Source organism: Symphalangus syndactylus, chromosome 13, assembly GCF_028878055.3.
Source record: "Symphalangus syndactylus isolate Jambi chromosome 13, NHGRI_mSymSyn1-v2.1_pri, whole genome shotgun sequence".
NCBI lineage: Eukaryota > Metazoa > Chordata > Mammalia > Primates > Hylobatidae > Symphalangus > Symphalangus syndactylus.
Genome location: NC_072435.2, coordinates 59,035,420 through 59,054,183, shown reverse-complemented (window position 1 = coordinate 59,054,183; position 18,764 = coordinate 59,035,420). Strand labels below are relative to the sequence as shown.

At 48.7% G+C, this 18,764-nt stretch overlaps 2 protein-coding genes across 2 annotated transcripts in view; one reads left to right on the top strand and one right to left on the bottom strand.

The window, feature by feature from the left end:
- The window catches only part of KRTDAP (keratinocyte differentiation associated protein), a 57,322-nt gene extending 39,402 nt beyond the window's left edge, over window positions 1-17,920 (top strand). Inside the window, exon 7 of the transcript XR_010115073.1 lies at window positions 17,855-17,920. The gene's annotated coding sequence lies outside the window, so the exon portion shown is untranslated. The remainder of the gene's footprint in view (window positions 1-17,854) is intronic.
- On the bottom strand, window positions 330-2,384 carry FFAR2 (free fatty acid receptor 2). The gene has a single exon (XM_055237085.2). The coding sequence runs from the start codon at window positions 2,381-2,383 to the stop codon at window positions 1,391-1,393; it is 993 nt and encodes a 330-aa protein (XP_055093060.1). The 5' UTR covers window position 2,384; the 3' UTR covers window positions 330-1,390.
- Window positions 17,921-18,764: the final 844 nt, after the last annotated feature.

Below are 18,764 nucleotides of genomic sequence, written 5' to 3'. Positions count from 1 at the left end.
CCCTGCACCTGGCCAAGGAAACATTTTGATGATAGGAAAGCTCTGCAGGTTTCTGAGCAGGAGGGTAACATGTTTTAAGGCCCTGTGACAGACAGATGACTGTGAGTCGGAATCACCCCGCAACCTTTCTAAGGCTGGACTCTATTCATCCCTCGAAAGATGATTCTGTCAGTGCCCTCACTTCTTTTGCCCGCACCACCTCTTTGTCTTAAGATGTTTCTGTGGTTTCGGATGCATCACTTTTCCCCTTTGCTGCTGAATCTGGTTCTCTCTCCCATTTTTGCCCTCCCTGTGCTTGCAGCAGTGTTACAAAAATTGTGGACATTCACTTCAGAGTTTTATAATCTTTATTTTCAATTTGCTAGACCAGGTTGCTTTCTCCTGTATGAGGGAGTGCCAGTCTCTGATTGCTGGGTACCAAACCACATCCTTGCCTGTGTGGGGTACCATGGAAGAAGGAGATAAGACCCAGACCTCTGGCAGCTCCCAGTTTAGCAGGGGAGACAAGATAACACATGAAAACAAACAGAGCGCATCAAAAAGGCAACAGGTCAAACCGATGCAGGGAAACCCCTATCATTAAAGGTCTAAGCCCTGAGGCCTCCCTGCTCATCTCCAGGCTCAGAACCTTTCTGAGTCTTCTTTGACCTTTTTTAGTATTTCTCTTCCATGTCTCTCTTGTTGGTTTATCTCCAGCATCAACTGCTAGAGCAGTGTCTAGGTGTTGCTCTGAAGCTTGTATCGAAATTTCTCTAGGACTCTCTGCTTCAGCCTGGCCATCCCCAACTATCAACCACATCACAAGGACAGGACTCGTGTTAGCTATGCTGCTTCTCCAGCCTGAAGGTGCTTCTTCTTTTTTTTTTTTTTTTTTATTTAGATGGAGTCTCGCTCTGTCGCTGGGCTGGAGTGCAGTGGCGTGATCTCAGCTCACTGCAGCCTCCAACTCCCGGGTTCAAGCGATTCTCCTGCCTCAGCCTCCTGAGTAGCTGGGATTATAGGCACGTGCCACCATGCCCAGCTAATTTTTTTGTATTTTTAGTAGAGACGGGGTTTCCCATGTTGGCCAGGATGGTCTCAATCTCCCGATCTCAAGTGATCCACCTGCCTCAGCCTCCCAAAGTTCTGGGATTACATGCATGAGCCACCACACCCGGCCGGTGCTTCTATACCTAACTACTTCTTCCTGCATCTCTGAGTCATGCTCCTTTGAGTAGTACAATTCAGTCAGGAAGGGATACCAAGCTGGTGAAAGGCATTTTTTCAATGTCCCAGTTCTGGACTGGGTCTAAGGATTTCTGAATCTGGATGGGAGCCTTCCTGCTCCGCCTCTCCCAGGCTTCCCAGTTCCTGTGTAACCCAGGCCACCTCCGAAGGTCCAGGGAAACCGCTACTCCGTAGTGAAGTCCGAACTTGGCATCCCCGCTCCTTGACCCGCACCCCTGTCCTCATTTGTCCCCTCTGCTGTGTCTTTGCCTCTGCGTCCCAATAGGGAGGAGCCCTGATTCCGCAGCACCTGCAGCCCTCTCCCAAATGCCCTGCGCACCACCGAAGAAGAGAAATAGAAGAGCAGGGGGTCCAGACTGGCGTTGAGTGAACTGAACACCACGGCTATTGACCGCCACCAGGGGCTTTTTCTCTGGTGATACCCCACCAGGTGGGACACGTTGTAAGGTCCGAAGCACACCAGGAAATTGAGCAGCGTCACCACAGCCAGCCCCACGGCTCGGCGCCGCCTCTGGGCCCCCACATGGGGCTGGGAGAGCATGATCCACACAAAACGCCAGTAGCAGAAGATGGTGACCGCCATGGGGATGAAGAAGAGCACCAGGCACAGCTCCAGCCGCACGGGCAGCACCACGTCCAGCTGGTTATCGGTGAAGTTCTCGTAGCAGGTAATTTCATTGCCACTTCTGATCTGCTCAGTCGTGTTCAAGTACTGAACGATGATCACGATGGTGCAGTGACCAAAGGACATAAGCCAGGCCACCAGAGCTGCAATCACTCCATACAGAGGCCGGCGGGAGAGCTTGTACTGCACGGGGAAAGCCACTCCCAGGTAGCGCTCGATGCTGATGCCCGCCAGCAGCCACGTGCTGCAGTAGATGCTGCTGTAGAAGCCGAAACTCGTGAGGGCGCAGACGACCTCGGGCAGGTACCAGCGGAAGTTCGATGCAGCCTCGATGATCTTGAAGGGCAGCAGCAGCAGCAAGAGGAGGTCGGCCAGTGTCAGGCTTAGCAGGAGGATGTGCACAGGTGCAGGCTGGGGCTGGCGGACCCGCCCCACAAAGGCCCGCAGGGCCAGGAGGTTGGCAGGGAGGCCAGTGAGGAGGATGATGATGTAAGCCATGAGGATCAAGGAGCCCTTCCAGTCCGGCAGCATCCTGGAGGGGAACAAAAAAGGGCGGGGTCGGGGGGTCTCACTCACAGCCCGAGCCGCCAGCTCTCCTTCAGGATGCGGACATCCTCCCCGGCACTGGCCCCTTCCCAGGACTGTGCTTTCTGATGCCACCACGGCTTGCTCACACCACCTGCTCGAACTACCCAGAGCAATTATTGACTTTGCCTGGGGCGGGATATTAAGCAGTAGTGATTATGTTTGCCATCATGTGTCTCTGGAGGAGACCAACCCGTGGCTTCCCAAGGGAATTCCCCCTCCAGTTTCCCTAGCCTTTCTCCTCCTATCCTCACAGATACAGGAAGTTACTGTTACCAGTTTCTAACTTTACTCAAGTCCCTTTCTCAGACAGACACCTGCAGGAGAGAAAGGCATCAGTGTGGGGAGAGAGCTGTAAGATGCATGTCAGGATAACGAGGCTGTGGGGCCCCAGGTGCCGATACCCAGTGCCAGCTCTCCACAGGACCCAAGTGCCCAGCCACCAGCCCAGCTTCCTACTTCCCTTTGTCTGTTTTGCAGAGCACAGATTCGCCCCTACCTTGTCCTCCCCTGTCCAACACCAAACTCTGGGATTCTCTAGAAAAGGGGAAGCTGGGGCTGGGCGCGGTGGCTCACTTCTGTAATCCCAGCACTTTGGGAGGCCGAGGCGGGCAGATCACCTGAAGTCAGGAGTTCGAGACCAGCCTGGCCAAAGTGGTGAAACCCCATCTCCACTAAAAATCCAAAAAAAAAAAAAAAAAAAAAAATTAGCCGGATGAGATGGCGGGCGCCTGTAATCCCAGCTACTTGGTAGGCTGAGGCAGGAGAATCGCTTGAACCTGGGAAGCAGAGGTTGCAGTGAGTCAAGATTGCACCATTGCACTCTACGCTGGGCGGTAAGAGCAAAAACTCCACGTAAAAAAAAAAAAAAAAAGAAAAAAAAGAAAAGGGGAGGCTGGGAGGCTTAGAGGAGGGTGGAGGGGAAGAAGGATGAACCAGCACTAGCCTTAGGAGGAAGGCTTGTCCCTAGAAGACCTTAGAGAAATATTCAGAAAAGCCCACAGGCCTTCACTGGCCCTTGAGCCTGGCATTCTGACCATAAATAGAACTCGTCTTCTTCACGGGGTAACTCAGTTTCCACTTGGGGTGTCACCCTTGCTGGCCCCCAACCCAGGTCCTGTCCCTCTGTCCACTCTCCAGCCTTGGTTTCCTGGCTGTTTCCTTGCTCCTCACACTAGCTCCTGTCTGTGGGCATGAGCCTTCCATTTGGTTCTGACATCCTTCCTCTGGTCTCCCAGAACCTTCCCCTCACACCTGATCCTGGCCTCGCTTCCCAGAGCACAAGCACTACACTAGCTGCCTTGCCTTGTGTTGTTCCGGATAGGTGGCTTCTTGGGATTGGTTCTGAAGGGAGGTCTGCAAGCTTCCAGGAGAGAGGAACAGAGCTTTAGCCCCTACTTCTGTCCATGCCATGCAGGAAAAAATGGTGAGGAACCTGGCTGGTAGTAAGCATTTATACTAGCACCAGCCACGTGACCAGAGAAAGGAAGTCGGTCTTTAAGCACCATTTCCTCTCAAACCCAAAGGAAAGGCCCAGCATCTTTATTCTCTCCCTAGAGAATCCTCACTCTTGACTTCCAAATTCGGATTTTTCTGTCCTTAATTCCTGATTAAAAAAAAAAATTCCCAGGCATTTTTCCTTTTTTACTTCCCAAGTCAGATTATTTTCTCTTCTCTTTCTTAGGCAGTTTCTTCTGTCATTCTGCTCATTCTCAGAAATGAGTTTTCCTCCTTCCTTTTTATTTTTCCTTTTTCTTCTTTTTCTTTTTTTTTTTTTTTTGAGGCTGAGTCTTGCTCTGTTGTCTAGGCTGGAGTGCAGTGGCACCATCTCAGCTCACTGCAACCTCTGCCTCCCGGGTTCAAGCGATTCTCCCGCCTCAGCGTCCCTGGGATTACAGGCACCTGCCACTACGCCCAGCTAATTTCTGTATTTTTAGTAGAGACAGGGTTTCACCATGTTGGCTGGTCTTGAACTCCTGACCTCAAGTGATCCACCTGCCTTGGCCTCCCAAAGTGCTGGGATTACAGGCGTGAGCCACTGCACCCGGCCCTCCTTCCTTTTCTTCTTCATTTTTTTTACTTTCTCTGTGGTGTCCTGCCCTCTGCCCCCAACACATTTCTTTTGCCCGTCTCAGTTGAAACAGGCTGGTCCTGGCCTGCATCTTGATATGATGGAAATGGTGTGGGAGTTACAGTCATGCAGATATGGGTTCAAATCCAGGTCCCTTCATTACAACCTTGGGGCAGATCAGTTTTCTGAACTCTAGTTTCTTGCAGTCGAGTGAGCATGCGAATTCTGACATCCTAGGACTTCTGTGAGGATTCAGTGAGGTTGTGTATATAAAGCACTTAGTAGATGCCCATAAGTGCTGCCTCGTCTCAAGCCTGTAACACAGCTTCATAGAGAGTGAGCCACTTGGTGCAGCCTCCAGAGGCTCAGGGCATGGATGTGCTGTCTCTCTTGGGCAAGTGTCAGGAATTCAGGAGGCCCGAGTTCACGTGCCCATGTGGCTTTTCATCAGGGAGTGGCACTCAGGCTTCATTCCTTTCCCTGATAAAGTCTCACTGTTTCCCCCTCTCTGACCTTGGTAGCCCCAGGTTAGAAGCTCCTGAAGGTCCCTTTGAAATACACACCTAATGAAGCAAGGATCGTTAACATGTTTTCCTCTTGAACCAGGGAAGAAGTCTCTGTTCTGCCATCTGTGGCCTGATTCCTGCTCACAGAATCCCCATTCTTTCCCTAGGACATACCTATTTCCTACTGTTTGCCATTCATTCATTCATTCAGTCAGTCAGTCATTTATTCTTTTTGTGGTCTATAACCCCAGGGTCCAGATATTTTGATATTTAGCTTTTCTTTCTCGTCCATTCTACTCTCCTCTGAAGGCGTTCTAGTTCTTTATTTCCTTCCCCCAGCACACGTCGCTTCTCAGATCAACAGGAGAACTAAGAAAGAGACCGTTCTCTGTTGTTGCCACCAAATTTATTTGTGTCATTTTGCTTTTATGATTTTCTATAAACATGCACGAGGATCAGGATTTAATTGCAGAATCCAGGAAACTCATTGGAAAACAAGTGTTGAGGAGCGGGACTGCCTCTCTGTCTCTGCCTGTCCTTCTCCCCCCACCTCCTGCCTTTGGCCATCACTGTCGTGTGTCCCCCCGTGGAAGATGCCCCAACGAACCCCCCTCTCCGTGTTCATAGCAATTATGAAGGGAGCATCACCAAGGAGGCTTTCAGTCTCACAGTTCATGATGTCCACCTACGTCACAGGAAAAGGAAACCCAACCTCTCAGACCGAGTTCAAGGGAGTAAACTTTCACAAGAGCAATATGCTTCACAGTTCCTTCCAAGTTCAATTTTCTCTCATCGTCTTTATAATGCGGCCTGTCATCACAGGAAGTTGGACCCTTATCTAAAGTTCTGTGTAATCACTTTCTCCACATTCTTAATTCTCACTCGCCCCTCAGTCCACTCTAATCTGGGTTCTGTGCCTATTTTCCATGGGATTTTCTCTTGCAGTGTTAACAGTGACCTCCATGTTCCTAAATTCAGTGGACTTACGCTTTTCTTATTTTATTAGCATTCAGCACAATTTCCACACCCTTCTGGAAACATCCTCTTTTCACAAATTCTGATGTGTTATGCTGCTGGCTTCCTTCTCTTTCCTTTGGTCACTTCTCATACCCCTTTGCAGCTCACCATTCCCCTGCTCATCCCCGAAATGGTGACTTCCTTCAAGCTTGGCCCCAGGTTCTCCCCTGTTCTCGCCTGCGCTCTCCTTCTAGTCGACTGCGTCTGTTTCCGTAGTTCCAGTTACCACCTTCATGACACCCCCGGTTTGAATCTTCACCCTAGGTTTCTGTGAGCTTCACATGTACATGCCCAACTGCCTAGTTGACACTGCCATTGGGTGTCTCACAGGTGTCCCAAATCAACCAAATCAAATGTGTCCAGAACTGGCCTTAGATCTTCCCTAACAAACTCAGCCTTCTTCCACCCTTCCCTGTCTCGGGGCATAAGATCTCTTCCCATCACCTCTCCTGCACCATGATCTTAGAGTCAGTCTTTTTTTTTTTTCTTTTTAATTTTGAGACTGAATCTCGCTCTGTCGCCCAGGCTGGAGTGCAGTGGCACGTGATCTCGGCTCACTGCCACCTCTGCCTCCTGGGTTCAAGCAATTCTCATGCCTCAGCCTCCCGAGTAGCTGGGATTACAGGCATGCACCACCACGCCCGGCTAATTTTTGTATTTTTAGTAGAAACGGGGTTTCACCATGTTGGTCAGGCTGGTCTCGAACTCCTGACCTCAAGTGATTCGCCCACCTTGGCCTCCCAAAGTGTTGGGATTACAAGCGTGAGCCACTGAGCCCGGCCTAGAGTCAGTCTTAAAGTGAATCTCAATACTATCTTCTTCCTTATCCCTAGAATGCAGTCTGATGTACTCCCCAAATACTTATGGATTCCAAATATGAATTCATCCATCCGCCTCCATCTCCATCATCCCATCTCAGTGCCATCATCCCTACCAGGATTTCAGCAGGGCCCTGACTCACTTCCTCTCATCCGTCTGCTTCCCTGGCAGTCAGTTCTCCATACTGTATTAGTGGAATCGTTTTAAAAATGTCAATCCAATTATACCACCTTCTTGTCCTTTCAGAGACTTCTCACTGCTTTTAGGAGAAATATCAACATCCTTAAAAAGGCCTGCCTGGCATGGCCCTTGCCAACTTCCATTCACATCACTCTTCTCTCTTTTTGCTGTCTGGGCAGGGCCATTTTCCACTTCTGTGAATGTGTCATGTTTTCCATCCGCCATGGGGAGCTTGAACCAGCCCCTGCCTGGTATGTTTTTATTTCTTGTTACCCATTCCAACGTTCCCAGTTAATTTGTAGCTTTCTTTCAGATAACCACTTACTTCCTCAAGGAAGCCCTGTCTGGCTGGGCACAGTGGTTCACGCCTGTAATCCCAGCACTTTGGGAGGCCGAGGCAGGTGGATTACCTGAGGTAAGTAGTTCGAGACCAGCCTGGCCAACATGGCGAAATCCTGTCTCTACTAAATATACAAAAATTAGCTGGGCATAGTGGCGCATGCCTGTAATCCCAGCTGGTCAGGAGGCTGAAGCAGGAGAATCACTTGAACCCAGGAGGTGGAGGTTGCAGTGAGCTGAGATCACACCACTGCATTCCAGCCTGGGCGACAGAGCAAGACTCTGTCTCAAAAAAAAAAAAAAAAAAAAAAAAGGCCCTGACCTCCTAGATTTCGATTCCCCTCTTATAGGTAAAGCATCTTTTCTATTGCTGAATAGTATTCTGTTTTAAGGATATTTCCTATTTTATTTATCCATTCATCTGTTGATGGATATTTGGTTGGTTTGGGTTTTTTCTTTTTTTTTTAAAGTTTTTGCTAGTATGAATACAGCTGTTAAGAACATTCTTATGTGGAAATGTTTTCAGTGCTGTTGGGCAAATACCTGGCAGTGTATTGGCCAGGTGGTATGGTAAACGTTTTATCAACTTTTTAAGAAACTACAGTTTTCCAAAGTAGCTGTGCCATGTTGCATTCCCACCAGCAGCCTACGAGCATTTCAGTTGCTCCACATCCTTGCCAACACTTGACATTTGTTAGTTTTTAATTGTAGGCATTCTAATAAGTGTGCCATGGTGTGTGTATATATATATATGTATTTTTTTTTTTTTTTTGTGAGACAGAGTCTCAATCTGTCGCCCAGGCTGGAGTGCAGTGGCACCATCTCCATTCACTGCAGCCTCCACCTCCCGGGTTCAAGCCATTCTCGTGCCTCAGCCTCCTGAGTAGCTGGGATTACAGGCACATGCCACCATGCCTGGCTAATTTTTGTATTTTTAATACAGATGGGGTTTTGCCATGTTGGCCAGGCTGGTCTTGAACTCCTGACCTCAGGTGATCTGCCCACATCGGCTGCCCGAAGTGCTGTGATTACAGGCATGAACCACGGTACCTGGCCTTTGTTGTGGTCTTAATTTGTACTTCCTTGATGATTATTGGTGTTAAGCATTTTTTCAAGTACTTATGAGCCATTTGTATATCTTCTTTCGTGGAATGTCTGTTTAAATATTTTGCTCATTTAAAAAATTTTAGCCTGGGTATGGTGGCTCACACCTGTAATCATGGCACTTTGGGAGGCTGAAGTGGGTGGATTGCTTGAGGTCAGGAGTTTCAGGCCAGCCTGGCCAACATAGTGAAACCTCATCTCTACTAAAAATACAAAATTTAGCTGGGCGTGGTGGTGGGCACCTGTAATCCCAGCTACTAGGGAGGCTGAGGCAGGAGAATCACTTGAACCGGGGAGGCAGAGGTTGCAGTGAGCCAAGATTGCACCAGTGCACTCCAGCCTGGGCGACAGAGTGAAACTCTGTCTCAAAAAATAAAAAAAAAAAATTGGATTATTTTCATATAGTTGAGTTTTGAGAGTTCTTTATTATATTCTGGGTACTAGTCATTTGTCAGATGTATATATTACAAATATTTTCTGCCATTCTGTGACTTTTCTCTTCTTCTTTTAATTTTTTTTTTTTTTTGAGACAGTGTTTCACTTTGTTCCCCAGGCTGGAGTGCAGTGGCTCGATCACAGCTCATTGCAGCCTTGACCTCCCAGGCTCAGGTGACGTTTCCACCTCAACCCTCCAAGTAGCTGGGACTGCAGGCACCTGCCACCATGCCTGACTAATTTTTGTATTTTTTGTAGAGATGAAGTTTCGCCATTTTGCCCAAGCTGGCCTCGACCTCCTGAGCTCAAGCATTCTGCCTACCTCAGCCTCCCAAAGTGCTGGGATTACAGGCATGAGCCATTGTGCCTGGCCTTCATTTTCTTAATTGTCTCTTGAAAAGCAAAAAAGTCTTACATTTTGATAAGGTCTAATTTATCTAGTTTTTCTTCTATGGTTTGCACTTTTATGTCCTAAGAAGCTTTTACCTCATTATCCAATTATTCCAGATTTTCCTTTCCCTGTTGAATTGCCTCAGCACCTGTACTGAAAACCCATTGGTTCTATGTATGTGGTACTATTTCTGGACTCTATTCTTCTCTAGTGAACTCTGCATCTTGCCTTTCATCATTTGCACACCGTCTTTTAAAAATTTACTTATTTTTATTATTTTTTAAAATTTTTATTTTTAGACGGAGTCTTGCTCTGTCTCCCAGGCTGCAGTGCAGTGGAGTGATCTCGGCTCACTGAACCCTCCTCCTCCCGGGTTCCAGCAATTCTTCTGTCTCAGCCTCCTGAGTAGCTGGGATTACAGGTGCTTGCCACCATGCCCGGCTAATTTTTGTATTTGTATTAGAGACAGGGTTTCGCCATGTTGGCCAGGTGAGTCTTCAACTCCTGGCCTCAAGTGATTCACGTGCCCCGGCCGCCCAAAGTGCTGGGATTATAGGCATGAGCCACTGTGCCCAGCCCCCACACAGTCTTGATTACTATAGTTTCATAGTAAGTCTTGAAATAGGGTAAGTCCCCCAACTTTCTTCTTCTTTTCTAAATTTGCTGTGGCTATTCTGGGTCATTTGCATGTTCATATAAATATTAAAATCAATTTCTACAGAAAAGCCTGCTGGAATTTTGATTGGGCTCACACTGAATCCATATCAATTTGGGACCATTGACACTGGACATCTCTCTCCATTTATTTAGGTCTTTAATTCCTCTCAGCAATGCTTTCTAGTTGTCAGCATAGAGGTTTGGCATGATTCTAAATATTTTGGAGGCAGCTGTAAATTTAATTTTTTTAGAGTTCATTTTCTCATTGTTTATTCCTCTCATAGCATCTTTTACTATTCCTTCCTATGTCCCATGTCTCAGTTTATTATAATGTGTTCATTAGCATGAGGATTTGCATTAAGATGGATGTGAAGTCTACCTCCCCTTATGAGACGGTTCACAAGGCGGGGAACACAGCTGCTTTGCTCACCATTGCATCCCCAGGGCCTGGCGTGGAGCCTGGAACATGTTAGGCCCTTAGTAACAATTTCCTGGATGACAGTGGAGGATAGGTGGATGAGAGTGGCTTCAGAATGGAGATAAGTCTGTTTTAAAAGCTCAGAGGACACTTGTCCTCAGATGCCTCATTTATCTTTTTCCGGGACCTGTTAAGACATCCTGGATGTGTAATCACTTGAGAGCTGTCTTGTGGTTTAAGGGACTTGCAGCAAAAGCCACAGGGCCTTTTTCCTCATGGTCAGCACTGATGATCCATGCTATATACCCCCTTTTTTTTTTTTTGAGACGGAGTCTTGCTCTGTCATCCAGGCTGGATGGAGTGTAGTGGCACGATCTTGGCTCATTGCAACCTCTGCCTCCTGGGTTTAATTGATTCTCCTGTCTCAGCCTCTTGAGTGGCTGGGATTACAGGCGTCTGTCACCATGCCCTGCTAATTTTTGTATTTTTAGTGGAGACGGAGTTTCACCATGTTGGCCAGGCTGGTCTTAAACTCCTGACCTCAGGTGAACCACCTACCTCAGCCTCCCAAAATGCTGGGATTGCAGGCGTCAGCCTCTGTGCCTGGACCCATCTGTATTTTTCAACTATGACATTTCCAATGGGTGGCACAGATCCTGGCACATCCTAGGGGGTGGTTATATATTTGTTGAATGAATGAATGAATGAAACAATTGCCAGCCTCCCAAATGCTGGGATTACAGGTGTGAGCCACTGCTCCTGGCCTTAAGACTCCATTTTTGAGCAGTGGGAAGTCACTTAGGGCCATAAGAGGGGAATCATGTGATGTGATATATGATTCTAGAAGATCAAGCCTGCTACTGTGTGAAGAATGCTCCCTAGAAGGACAGAACTGGAAGCAGAGGGATCCACTAGGAGAGTGTTGCAGTCACCAGGGATTGAGGGGATTGAGGATGGCATGGATAAGGGAGAATGTGCACCTGGGGCAGAGAGGATCACTTAGGATTTGAGATATGTAACTTTGTTTTATTATTATTATTTCTAAAGGTTTTTATTATTTTTATTTTTGGTAGAGATGGGGTCTTGTTATGTTGCCCAGGCTGGTCTCAAACTCCTGACCTCAAGCCATCCTCTCACCTTGGCTTCCCAAAGTGCTGGGATTACAGGCGTGAACCACCATGTCTGGGCTGATTATTATTATTTTTAGAGGTGGGGGTCTCGCTCTGTCACTCAGGCTGGAGTGCAGTGGTGTGATCATAGCTCACTCCAGCCTCGACCTCCTGGGCTCCAGCGGTCCTCCCACCTCGGCCTCCCAAGTAGCTGAGACTACAGGCTTGGCTACCACACTTGGCTAATTTGCTATTTTTTGCAGAGACAGGGTCTTGCTGTGTTTCTCAGGCTGGTCTCAAACACCTGGCCTCAAGCGATTCTCCTGCTTTGGCCTCCCTAAGTGCTGGGATTACAGGAGTGGGCCATGGCACCCAGCGTGCAATTTTAAATAAATGACAATTAATAAGGAAGTACAGAATGCCAGAGGGAAATAGAACTCTCCTAGGGATGAAGAGGGAAGGTGAATCTAGACCAGCACGTGCTGATGGACTTTGAGACGTAATGGCTCCTGTGCCAGTGCAGTTCACCTGAGTTCATTTGCGTATCACCCTTTTTGAGCCCTGCAGAGGCCTCACCAGAGGAGCTCACCCACTGTGAAGGTAACAGTTTGTGCCCACCCGCCTCCGTGCATCTTCTCTTTTAGTTGTCTCTTATGCAGCCTCCCCTGTCACTCCAGTCGTGGAGTCCTTCACTTCCACAGTCCCTACATAACCCATCCCTGGGCTGGCGCATTGCTGAAGAAGAAAATCAAAAGGAGCATCTTGAGGCTAGCTTCTTGGGAGAACTCTGCAGACTCTGTCTCTGTGGCCTTGGTGGTGGGCCTCTGTGGTTTTTCCCACCCACTGCCAGTAGCCATACCCCAATCTCTCTCTGCAGAGACCTCTCCTTCCTCCACTCTCCATCCACCTGAATCCTGTTTATCAGACTTCACTCCTGGCCAATCACACCAGCTGTGGTGGCCAAATGATGGTCCCCCCAAAAGAGACCCATATCCTAATCCCTGGAACCACGGCCAAAAGGGACTTTGCAGTTGGGGTTAAGAAGCTTGAGATGGGGAAGTCATACTGGACTATCTGAGATGGCCCTAAACATAATCACAAAAAGAAGGAGGCAGAGCTGGGCGCATTGGCTTACACCTGTGTTGCCAGCACTTTGGGAGGCCGAGGCAGGCAGATCACTAGAGGCCAGGAGTTCGAGACCAGCCTGGCCAATATGGCAAAACCCCGTCTCGTCTCTACTAAAAATCCAAAAACTTAGCCAGGCGTGGTAGTGTGCATCTGTAATCCTGTAATCCCAGCTACTCCAGAGGCTGAGGCAGGAGAATCACTTGAACACGGGAAGTGGAGGCTGCAGTGAGCAGAGATCACGTCACTGCACTCCAGCCTGGGCAACAGAGCGAGACTCCGTCTCAAAAAAAAAAAAAAAAAAAAAAAATCTTTAGATGGGGAGATAATCTTGGACTATCTGAGATGGCCCTAAATGTAATCACAAAAAGAACGAGGTAGAGGGAGAAATCAGACAGAAGGGGAGAAGATGCTGTGATCATGGAGGACCGGAGTGATGTAGCTGCAAGCCAGCGCCCACCAGAAGCTGGAAGAGGCAAAGAATGGATTTTCTCAAGAGCCTCCAGAGAAACGGGATCCTGCTGAACACCTGTGTTTCATCCCAGCCGGATCCAGCTGGAGTCACCCCGAAAAGCTGTGGCAAGGGAGTTTCTGCCAAGGAGTTCCCCAAACCATCCCAAGATGGGGCCAGATGGGTTCCCAAAGAAAGAAGCACCAAATGCCAGGGTGACTAGTGCAAAGCGTTTCGGAGGGGAATTTGCAGAGTGGGCTGCAGCATCCTCAAGACGAACAGTGAGAGAAAAGGGAGGGGGCAGGGGAGGGGTTTGCATGAGGGTTTAAGGAATTTGGCCGAGGGCCAGGGCTGGTTTCTTTCAGTGTCTTGGGCAACAACCTAAACACCTTTATCAGTGCCTGGGAATGTTCAAGGCCTGGCTTGGATTCAAGTCTGCAGAGAAAACAGGCAGCTGGCTGGGTCACAGGTTGGTCAAGGCACTCTGTTTCTTGGTCAGGACAGAGAAAAAAGGAGGGAAAATTAAGAGACCCTGCACCTTGATTTCAGCCCCGTGACACTGATTTTGGACTTCTCGTCTTCAATAATGTGAAAGAATAAATTTCTGTTACGTTAAGCCACCAAGTTTGCGGCAATTCATTACAACAGACAGAGGACATAGCAGACACAGCAGCCAACGTTTATTGTATTGTATGACATTGTGTATCAAGTGCCATGCAAAGAGCTTTGCAAAGATGAACTCATGTAGATCTTAAAACATCTTAGGAAGTTACACACTCATCCCCTTTAACGGATGAGGAGGCTGAAGTATGTAGAGAAAGAAGTGATTTGCCTGGAGTCATGCATCTGGTGGATGGAGGAACTGAACTCAGAACTAAAAAGTCCATGGGCTCTTTTTATTTTTTATTTTTTTAGACAGGGTCTCGCTCTGTTGTCCAGGCTGGAGTGCAGGGGCACAATCATGGCTTACTGAAATCTCTGCCTCCCACACTCAAGTGATTCTCCTGCCTCAGCCTCTGGAGTAGCTGGAATTACAGGTGCACGCCACCATGTCTGGCTACTTTTTTTTTTTTTTTGACAGGGTCTTACTCTGTCACCCAGGCTGGAGTACAGTGGCACTGTGTCGGCTCACTGAAACCTGCTGACTTCAGAAACCCTCCCGCCTCAGCCTCCCGAGTAGCTGGGATTACAAGATTACAGTGCGCCACCACGCCCGGCTAATGGTTGTATTTTTTGTAGAGACAGGGTTTCACCATGTGCCCAGGCTGGTCTTGAACTTTTGGACTCAAGTGATCCGCACACCTCGACCTTCCAGAGTGTGGGGATTACAGAAGTGAGCCCCCGTGCCTGGCTGGAGTCCATGGTCTTTACCACCGCACTACACTCGCCACTGTACTGTGAGGGCCCGGGTTAGACCCAACTTCTTTGGCAGCCCCTGGAAGTCCTGTGCATCCAACAGAGGAGGACATGGGGGACAGGTCAGGGTGTGAGATGGTGTCACTTGCTTCCTGCAGGGTGTGTCTGTGTGGTTACCAGGCTTCTTGCCAGTGGCCTTCACTCTCCCTGAAACCATGAAGGAATAACCTTCAACCCCAGACTCCCAAGACCCAGGCAACTCCCAGCCTTCCACATGTCCTCGTTCCTGCCATAGCCCCAGATCCCAGATGCTGCAATCTGTCGTCAGTCCCCACTCCCTGTCTCTAAACATTCTGGATACACAGGAAGTAGAGGGAAGATTCTGTTTACTGTTTCTGTCTACCGTTTACCAAGTTGTTTAGCTTTCATCGTTGCCACGAATGCTTATAAGACTCTGGATTTGATTGTGAAACAGAATGAAGAGCTTGGGAGGAGGAATGTTTATTCCAGGAATCCTGGAGAGGTTGCCTGACCTTTTCCTCCTTCCCCAAGCCCCCTTCTCCATCTGCTGTCCATGTAGAGGTGACCACTGGACTAGGCACAGGACTAAAAAGCCCTCCCCCTGCCGCTTCCGGGCCACATCCCTGGGTAGCTAGCGTGGGTTCACACCATCCTTGATAAGGGCCAGAAGGCAGCTGGTCGTTTCCTTGGGCTGCCGTTCGGTGCTGACCCTGAGCAAGGGAGGAGAGGCAGCAGAGTGTCTGGAGGCGGAAACCTGCAGTCAGGTGCTGGCTGACCCTGCAAAAGGCACACCAGATGGGGGGCAAAACTGGTTGCTCTGTGTTCCTTTCCCCAGCCCGACCTTGTCTCTGTTTTCCTCCATTACCTACTTCTGCCACATGCATGACTCATCTTCCCCTAAGAGTTGTGGTATCGCTGGAGTCACCAGGGTTTCTATCTACTTCGCAGAATCTTAGGAAACTTAAATTAGACCACAGATTTTCAGGAAGTGCGGGGAAGATATCAGAAACTCCCGGGTGTCGCAGTGGGGGAGATGGCAGCACATTTCAAAATGCTTGGAAATTTTCCAAGAGAGAGAGAAAAGGCCTGGTTTTCTTAATGCAAACCAGAAAGTAAAGTTTCTGTTTATCAGAAGTGGGAGGTGGTTAAAAATAGATTGAGAAACAGTGATGCAGTGGACATAACACTCTAAGACCTGCTCTTGGTAAAGTTTACGGGAACCAAGATCCTCTTCACGTCTAGCCATCTTCCCTGAGCCTTTTCCACTGCCAGAAGAATTCAGATTCCACAGGAAGCAGTGAAGACTGCTATCAGGAGAAAGTGGAAGGGGAGAATGCAGTCTTAATTTTGGGAGTGTCTTGGGGATTCCTTCCCCCACTTTTTTTTTTTCTGTGAGCCCTTGCTACACGATGATATGAAGCCACCGTGAATTAGCACCCAGAAGCCTTCCCTTCTGTCTCTAGAAGTCTTTGCCATTTATGAAGATAAAAGCCTTATATCTCATTTGAGGACTGTCAAATGTGCCCAAATAACAGAGACTTAAACACATAGAGATTTATTTTTCTCATGGGACATGAAGGAATTAGGGAACCCATGTCCAGGGCTGCTCCTCAGGATCACTCGTCCATCCCCAGCGTGGGGTCGTCTGGCTGTCTGTTTCACTGTCCCCAGATCTTGGCTTTCACTTCATGGTCGTAAGAACCATCTACATTCTGAGCAGCAAAACAGGGGGCAGGGAAGACAGAAGCGCAAAAGATGCATGAGAGATGGATCTATCCCTTTTTCAAGCAGGAAAATGACAGCTTTTGTAGATGCAGTGGCTCACGCCTGTAATTCCAGCACTTTGAGAGGCCGAGGCAAGAGGATTGCTTGAGGCTGGGGATTCGAGACCTGCCTGGGCAACAGAGATCCCCCTTCTCTACAAAAAATAAAAAAAAATCTAGCTGGGTGTGGTGGTGCACTCTTGTGGTCCCAGCTACTTGGGAGGCTGAGGTGGGAGGATCGCTTGAGCCTGGGAATGGGAGGCTGCAGTGAGCTGTGATGGCACCACTATACTCCAGCCTGGGCGACACAGCGAGACTTTGTCTCTAAAAAAGGAAAAAAGGAAAATGATAGCTTTTCTGGAAGCCCTATGCAGCAGACGTCTACTTATTTCCGACTGGCTGGCATTGTATCTCATGGCAATTCCTAGCCGCAAGAGAGTTTGGGCAAATGAGTATTAATTGGGCACTTCCCAAACCTAACAAAATTGGGATTCTGTTGGCAAGGAAAAAGGGGAGAGTGCCAAAATTATACAGATCTTGAATAGCAAATATGGGGAGCAAAACTAATTATAAGCCTAAAATATCTATGGTAGCCATAGGAAGACATGGGATTTTAGAGGGGGCTTTTATCAATTGTTGTTCTTAACAGGTAACATACATACAAAAAGGTGAGCTCATCTTAGGGATACAGCTGGACGCATGTTAACATATCTGTACATTTGTGTGTGACCACCCAGGTTGAGATGCAGGCCATTTTCAGCACCCTAGAGGCCCTTTTGTTCCCTCTCAGCCAGCAAACCTTCCACTCCTAAGATAACCGCTTTTCCAACTTCTACCTCTTTTTTTAAAAATTTATTTTATTTTATTTATTTATTTATTTTTGCGAGACAGGGTCTCTGTAGAGTGAGTGCTCATATGAGCACTCCCAGGCTGGAGTGCAGTGGCACGATCTTGGCTCACTACAACCTCTGCCTCCCGGGTTCAAGCAATTCTTCTGCCTCAGCCTCCCGAGTAGCTGGGGTTACAGGTGCATGCCAACACACCCAGCTAATTTTTATATTTTTAGTAGAGATGGGGTTTCGCCATGTTGGACAGGGTGATCTCAAACTCCTGACCTCAAGTGATCCACCCACCTCGGCCTCCCAAAGTGCTGGGATTACAGGCATGAGCCACCATGCTCGGCCTTGTTTGTATTTTCTTTGACACAAGCACTGTTTATCTTCCAGTGTAAGAACGCAATCAGCCATAGCACTGTGGGATAGCAGCCAGGAGGCTGGCTGTATCCTGCTGCAGCAGCCACCGCACACGGAGGGTAGAGGGACAGCCACCCTGTTGTGTAGCTCTGACCAGCTGTGTCCTTCAGTGCAAGTCCAGCCAGGAGCCGTGGGCCACAGAGGATGCTGGTGCAGAAGTAGAGGGCAGATTAGGCAGAGGCAAGGCTTTCCTGTGCCCTGAGCCATCAGAGATGGGCCAGGGCCTTCAGCTTCCTTGATAGGGCAGAAGTGACCATGCTGGCTCCATTCAGCAAAGGACGTGGACGGAGCTGCTGGGCTTGTCTGAGAGGAGGAATTGAGTGAGGCTCTCTGAGAAGGTTCCGCTGGACTTGAGAAAAATTAGGGTGAGGCACCTCCCTGATTTTATGTCCCTTTTCCTAGGTCCAGCCTCCTGAACAGCTACCATTTGCTTCTGTGAAACACCTGTCGGTGCCTCCTTTTCCAGCCCTTAATGGAACGCTGAGTGAGGTTCCCTGACTGGGGTGGAGTCTGCTTGTGAGTTTCCCCATGCCATGTCTCTCTGATTCCTGCTCCAGCTCCTTACTTTGCCAGTTCCTCTCCCAGCCGCCTCAGACTTTCCATACCACCCTCCCTGGACAGGAAGCATTCTTACAGGAGTTTGAAGCTTCAGGAGTGCCCTCCGGCCACATGAAGACGAGGCGCTAACAAACATGGCATTCTGCAAGTTGCACCAATGCCAACTCCTGTCTTACTCTCACAGAGGTCTCTTGGGCTCTTCTGAGAAGGTTGAACTTGATTGGAGGGAAGAGAGGGGTTTGGTGGCTCTTAGTAAAATTTCTTCACACAGTGACCTTTGGCAGTTTAGGATAATAATCTGTGCAGGGAGAGGGTCTCCTGTTCTGAGGTCACAGCCCAGATCTCCAGGCCGGCTCTGCTGCCTCTGAATGGTTTGTTGGTCACACACGCCGACAGCGTCGCCAATGGCTGACATCAGCCTGCTTGAGCCACAGAAGCTGAATGGGCAAGGATGAGTTCCCCAGCACAGAGGGAGGCATTCTCTGTCAAGACCATCTGCGCATGTGCTGTGCAGTCTCCATTCTGCACTGCGAGGTTAGTACTTCTTCCTCCCTCTAGAAAGCGTAATGGGGGCCAGGTGTGATGGCCCACGCCTGTAATCCTAGCACTTTGCGAGGCTGAGGCGGGCGGATTGCCTGAGCTCAGGAGTTTGAGACCACCCTGGGCAACATGGTGAAACCCTGTCTCTACTAAAATATAAAAAAATTTAGCTGAATGTGGTGGCGGGCATCTGTAATCCCAGCAACTCAGGAGG